Source organism: Arachis ipaensis, chromosome B09, assembly GCF_000816755.2.
Source record: "Arachis ipaensis cultivar K30076 chromosome B09, Araip1.1, whole genome shotgun sequence".
Classification (NCBI taxonomy): domain Eukaryota; kingdom Viridiplantae; phylum Streptophyta; class Magnoliopsida; order Fabales; family Fabaceae; genus Arachis; species Arachis ipaensis.
In genome coordinates this window covers 108909352-108916343 of record NC_029793.2, presented here as the reverse complement: position 1 = coordinate 108916343, position 6992 = coordinate 108909352, and the positions used below count along the sequence as shown (strand labels likewise).

The 6992-nt window shown below is 33.2% G+C and overlaps 1 protein-coding gene across 7 annotated transcripts in view; it reads left to right on the top strand.

The window, feature by feature from the left end:
* LOC107618728 (pentatricopeptide repeat-containing protein At1g11710, mitochondrial-like) overlaps window positions 1–5097 on the top strand; it is a 7269-nt gene extending 2172 nt beyond the window's left edge. Inside the window, exons 3-5 of one of the 7 annotated variants that reach the window (XR_002354076.1) lie at window positions 3888–4093; window positions 4187–4261; window positions 4401–5097. Coding sequence is in view for 6 of the 7 variants with exons in the window: in XM_021111514.1 (XP_020967173.1) it covers window positions 648–744; window positions 868–2849 (2079 nt within the window). In the remaining variant the exon portion in view is untranslated. Of the gene's footprint in view, window positions 1–644; window positions 745–862; window positions 3294–3887; window positions 4094–4186; window positions 4262–4400 lie in introns of those variants that run through there. The other 6 variants (XM_021111518.1, XM_021111516.1, XM_016320866.2 and 3 more) reach the window with 6 other exon arrangements.

The window sequence follows — 6992 nt, the reverse complement described above, 5'->3', positions numbered from 1 at the left end:
CCAGTGCAATATGTTGCTGATTTGTGTCATTGATGCTGAATTTTGTGAATTGATGTTGAAAGAATGTTTGTTAGTGTTATTTTGTGTTGTTTATGTCTTTGCACGTCAAGTGTTCGATAATATGTCTCTATGACTAATTTGGATTTTAAATTGCATATTGTAGCTACCATGTGATTTGAATTAATGATTCATGTTTAGGTGATTAATTAAGAATGATGTATTTATTACTTGGTGATACTTGTTCATATAGATTATTGCTTTGATTACCAAGTTTGTGCATTTATGCCTTGTTGACATACTAGAATCTAAATTGTTTGAATGTTTGTACTTCACATAGTTCTTAAGAAAGAAAAACTCACTTTTTTTTATCTGAGGAATTATCTTGAGAAGCTCTTCCTGCTCCCAGAAAAGAGTGAGCTTTTTTCTCTTAAGACATGCCAAAGAAAAAACAAACAATTTTGTTGTAGTGAACCATAACCTGAGAAATAATTTCAGAATGTTGTTGTTGACAGTTGACTAGAGTCTAGAGTCTGTCTTTTTTATTAGGCTTGAGTTATGGGCTTCACTGTTCAAGGTCCAATAAAAAGGATAAATTCTAGACCCTAATCAACTGTCAATAACGATGTTTTGAAATTGTTTCTCAGGTTATGTTTCACTATAACAAAATTGCTTCTTCTCTTTCTTTGGCAGTTCTTAAGAGAAGAAAAGCTCACTCTTTTTTGGTGGCAGAAGGAGCTTTTCAAGGTAATTTCTCAGCTAAAATTTGAACTTTTACTTCTTTCCTATTTTATATTCTTATGTTCCTTAGTTTCATCCATGATGCATTTTCGCTGTAAAGGGGTAAAGGGTGTATTTTTTTTAGTACAGTGTGCGTAGAACTTGGTTGGCTATTCGATGATGGTATGAATTTGAGCTTCTTTTCATCCAAAAGTCGTAACCTTTTGGCTCGAGCTTTTCATGCTGGTAAGCGTTTCTTAAACCCAAGTTCTGGAGATATTGTTTTCAAAGCTATTTGTGTTAACTTAAAGCGTAAGAGATGGAGTGTGTTGGAGCGACTATCCCCTAAGCTCACCAGCTCCTTGGTGAGCCAAGTTGTTTGCGAGTTCCAAAACTCGCCACAGTTGGCTTTAGATTTTTATAACTGGGTTGGAGGGTTGTTCCCTCACTCATTAGATTCCTGTTGCACTTTGGTTCATGTGCTAGTGAAGTCAAGAAGATTTCATGAGGCCCTGTTTCTTCTGAGAAACTTGATTGCTGAAGATGGTACTTCTCCATTGGTTGTGTTGGAAGTATTGATAGAGAGTTATCAAAGATGTTGCTCTAGTATTGCGGCTTTTGATTCATTGGTGAGGGCTTGTACTCAGGTTGGGGCTACTGAAGGTGCTTATGATGTCATCTATAATTTAAGGAGCCGGGGTTGTTTCATTACTATTCATGCTTGGAATAATTTCCTAAATCACTTGTTGCAATTGAATGAAATTGATAGGTTTTGGAATTTGTATAGAGGAATGGGTTCTTTTGGTTACATAGAAAATGTGAATACTTTTAATTTGGTTATCTATGCTCTGTGTAAGGAGTGCCGACTAGTGGAAGCTATTTCAGTGTTATATAGGATGATGAAGGGTGGAATTTTCCCCAATGTAGTCTCGTTTAACATAATCATAGACGCGGCGTGCAGGATTGGCAACTTGGGTCTTTCCTTGAAACTTTTTAAAAGGATGACTATGATATCAGGGGATTTTGTTTGGCCCAATTCTGTTACTTACAACTGCATAATCAATGGGTTCTGCAAGACTGGGAAATTATTACTTGCAGAAGAAATGCTTCATAAAATGGCCAAGGCAGGTAAAAAGCCGAGTGTTCGGGCATATGCTACTTTGATAGATGGGTATGCTAGGTGGGGAAGTCTGGAGGAGGCACTGAGGCTCTGTGATGTAATGGTGGAAAGGGGATTGGTCCTTAATAATGTTGTTTACAATTCGATTTTATACTGGCTTTATCGTGAAGGAGGGATTGAGGAAGCTTCTTTGCTGCTATCTGACATGATTGATAAGCATATATGGCCTGATCAGTACTCATATGCAATCCTTACCAAAGGCCTTTGCAGAAATGGAAATCTGACTGAAGCTCTTAAGCTTCATAGCCAGATTTTAGAACATAATCTAATACATGATTCTTTTTCTCACAACATACTTCTTAACTATATATGCAAAAGGAAAAACATGGCAGTAGCTAAGCGACTATTGGGCAACATGATTACCCGTGGCCTTGCTTTTGATGTTCATACATACGGAACTATGATTGATGGATACTGTAAACTAGGTAACACAAACGACGCGCTTCAAGTTTTTGATTGGATGATAAAGATGGGTGAGAAGCCCAACTTGACAATATACAATTCTGTCATTAATGGTCTGTGTAAAATGGCTTCAACAGATGCTGCAGAATACATAGTTGATGAATTACGAAAGAGAAGATTATTTGATGCAACGACCTTTAATACCTTGATTAGTGGATATTGCACTGGTGGACAGATTGATAAAGTGTTTAATTTGACGATGGAAATGAAGAGCTTGGGAATTTCTGCGAATAGAGTAACATATAATACACTGATAAACCTTCTCTGCAAGTGTGGTTGCGAGGAGGAAGCAAAAGAATTGATGAAGATGATGATTGTCCAGGGTATTTGTCCTGATTTTGTAACATACACTACACTTGTTACTCACTTCAAGAAATGTAGTCCTGATGAGGTGATTGCATTGCATGACTACATGATTCTAAAGGGAGTAGTCCCTGATCAGAAAACATATGATATCATTGTAACACCACTTCTTTTAGAAGAAGGATGAAAGAAAAAGTCATAATACGACATGTATAGTAGTCTAAAAGGTTGTCCGGTCTCAGTTTGTCACTTTTCTATTTTTTTCTTTAATACTAACAGATCATACCATTCAGTCTTTAGTGTACCAATCATATTCCTGTCAATTCAAATTACTTTATTTTAATTTTGATATCGTACATTAGCTTATCTTTTCTTAATTATATATTGTACACTGGAAGTGCATTTTGCTTATTTTTTGTACACAAATTGATATGCAGCTTGACCTATTTTGCATGATTTATAAATAAGAATATATTTTTTGAATAGCCTTAATAAACCAATTGAGGTAACGAAACTCTTATTGCTGGATTTTGATTCTTGAATAACATCATAACTTTTGGTTTTAGCCATTCATTAATATAAAGAACTTTCTATATTTATGCGCTCAACTAGAGGATTATGAGCCACTTTACTTTCTGTGGAAAAAATATAGATGTTTGCTTCGGTACAAAAACATGGATAAATTAAAACACGATGATAAATTCGTATGATGATAAATTCAGATGTACTGGTATAACAAAAACATGGATAAATTAAAACACGATGATAAATTCGTATGATGATAAATTTAGATGTACTGGTATAACAAAAACATGGATAAATTAAAACACGATACATAGATTATTACGTAAATAATTGATTTTTCTTTTTTTAAATATATATCATATCATTATCTTATTAAAACATCCGTATAATTTAATAAAAATAAAAAATATTTTTTATTTAGTTTTACAAAAAGATTTAAATAGCTTTTCTCTTTTTATGTTGGATAAAAACTACTCTTAATTTGGTCAAAATTTAAAATTTAATTAATCCTAGTTTTATATTTTTAAATTTTAAACAATTTAAAAAAAAACAAAAAAACATCTAAAAAATAAAAAAAATAAGAAAAGTTATTTATCTTCTCTAGGATTCAGTGTTCTTCTTCTGCTCTCTCTGGCAAAGAAGAAGAAGCTCTCTTCCAGTTTCTCCACGATACCCTGTCAAAATTTCTGAATTAATATAGGATAAGAGAAAATCGAAGATGTCCCGGTGTATGTGCTCTGCTACCCATCGGAGGAGTTCTTGCTGGTTGCCGGAGCCTTCACCGGCAAGAGTCTCGGCCTCTTCTGCTCCAAGGAAGATGACGCCCAAGCCCAGCTCCGCAAAGTTTTCACGGTCGACCCTCGCATGCGTGGCGGCTCCAAAGTTGTTCCCGTTGCGCTCAACAAGGTTCCCTAATTTTTTCATTGCATTCTCGTTCCTGTCGTTGAATTTCAATTTCATCCATTCTGGTATTTATCTTAAAATTACTGTTTCTGACAGGTTTTTCAGCTGAAGGTGAATGGCATGGCATTTAGATTGATACCTGAGCAATCTCAAGTAAAGAATAACCTGCGAGTGAGTTCTATTTTGTTCTCAGTATTATGTATTGATGTTCAATTTCCTTACGTTGATATAACTTTTTAATAGCCCTGTTTGGGCTGTTACTTGTGGTTCAAGTTATGAAGTAATGATTTATGCTTTGTGCATTACATAGGTGAGGGAGAAATCTGGCTCTGCTGCCAATAGCTTTCCTGGTGTTCCTGTTTTCCAGGTTCTCCTCTCAGTTGCCTTAAATCTGGATATCTCATTTGAGTTTTTGTTTAGAGTGTTGTAAGAAAGTTACAACAACAATTCACTGTATGGATTTTAGGCAAAAGTTGAGGAATAGCGAAGTGCACATAGAAAAACCAGACAGTAATTAGAGATGAGTAGTAGTTGTATGCGTCTACAATGAAAATGGTGGTAATACTCATCAATGTTGGAAGTTTAAAGGACTTAAAAACTATTCTAAATATTTAAATATGTAATAATAGTCAGTTGATTTATCTTTTTTGTTTATGATTTATGAAGTCGAAAAAAAAAGGTTGATGTCATATATAAAGTTAGAGACCTTTTGAACTAGATTTGTTCAACTTTTTTAGAAATGTACTTAGAATGATGATGCATATAAGATTGTTAGCATAACTTGTTTGTCATTACTTTATCTCTTAAGATCTGGAAACTAAGAATTCTGTTGGTTCTTACTTGTAACTTTGAATGCTTAGTTAATCTATAGAGAGTTTACTTTTTAGTTTGTAGCTGTCTTTCAAAAGATAGCTTTGATTAATCTTGATTTTCCAAGTTCTGCAATCTGAATCACTTTCTTGCTTGATTATGCAATTTTTAATTACATTATTGTTTCATTGTTAACAAAAAAAGGAAAGGAGTGATAGTTAGGTAGTTAGAATTACCGAAATAGTCTCTTTGCAAATTGCAACAGCTGGTTAAGGAAGAGTGATGTATAGTGTAACTCATTGTAGAGAGAAAGCTATGATTCTGATTTCTTCTTTTATGATCAATGACAAATCACAAAACTTAATTCCTTTTTTCTATAGTTTATTGCTTTCTATCTTTTTGATTCAAGAAAGTTCCACTCAGCTTTCTTGCCAAACCTGATAAGCAGCAGCTCCATGTCCTGCAAGTTGTATATATATATATATATTTATCATTAAGGAAATCATTATAATAAAATAATAATGAAACAGATATATAAAAAGTTGGTACTATATATGCAGACTACAGTACCAAAAAATTTGGATGATTGAATAAAGCAAAGTATAAATGGATGTGTTAAGGAGTTTTGCACATATTCTCTGTCTCTACGAATTCGTTTAGAATAAGCATTTTTTTAAGGACTAAATTTGTGTATATGAAAACACTAAAATTTTCAATGTCCTTTGTATTAAAAAAATGGAGAAGCAAATTAAATGGAACTTTTTAATAACTAAGAAGAAGCTAAGAAATTACAAGTTCCCATTTTGGCCGAAATATGTGCAGTAGTGTGTGGAACTGTGGATAGCTTCTTCGAAAGCATATGTATGCAGAATTGGGTGATTGAGCTGAGGTCAATTTCTATGAAATTCTCAAATTAAAGTACTTAGTAATTAATTGATGCTTGTGATTTAGCTGACATTTTGAATTGGTTCAAGTCAATTTATTGCTTAATTATGTGCTAATTTTTTCCCTTTTTAATGTTCATCTCAGGTGCAAGATTTTTACTTTATTATTCCTGATTATTTCATTTAAGTGTGGTAGTAATACACTCTCTTTCTTATCAGCAGGTTAGTATTATGTACATTAAGATCACACATTCATGTATATTCTGATATACTAGATCTTTATTAGGCATATATATCTTCACATTGTTATGCTCCTAGCTAATAAGATCATTTTTATCTGAATGCGTTGTATTCTTGTTTTCAAAAAAAAGAATGTAGAAAGCTAATAAGTCAGATAATTTTTTCCCTGTAACTCTTGGTTGCCAAAATAATAACATTCTTATGCACTAATAACTCTTAGCTTTCATAGAATTTGATTGACTAATTATTTAGTCATAAAAAACGGAATTCATTTTGATTATTTCATTCTTCTAGCATTTATTTAGTAGTTTACAGTATCAATGTTGTTAAATTTCTAAGTTCAGTCATGGATGATGATGACAGAGTCGTATAAGGATGGTGATCACACTAAGGATTTATATTTTGAGTACGAGTGTAGTTCCGATGAAAGTGATGATATCGTGGATGTAACGGTAGATATGGTAGAGGCAGATACAATTAATATTGATGATTTTGAAAAGTTGATAACTGATTTAACCATCGAAGACATACGAGGATTGGTGTTTGATACGGAATCTCAAATGATCAAATTATTAATTTCGGTTTCAAATGATATATATATATATATATATAATTTTAAGGTTTAGAATTCATTAATCCCTTAGACTCTCACGTTTCATACTCACCTTCAATTACCAACCCTAGAGAATCAAAGTACAGTAAGTTTTCTTCATAATTGATTTCATGTTATAATCTCTCGCATTATATTTTATGAAAGCTAAAAAGTTGCGATGTTATCTTTGGCTGCGGTGAGTTTTGCAATGTGGTGTGCAAGATCCATATATATTCCCAAGAAGAAGTGGAGAAGATGACAATTGGGATAATCAACGATGAAACTAATAGCAGTTTGGAAGAGGCATCAATGATTATGGAGCCTTCAAAGTCCTCCTCAGTGGGTCAACCAAATTATTTTTCTCCTACAGTTCTCA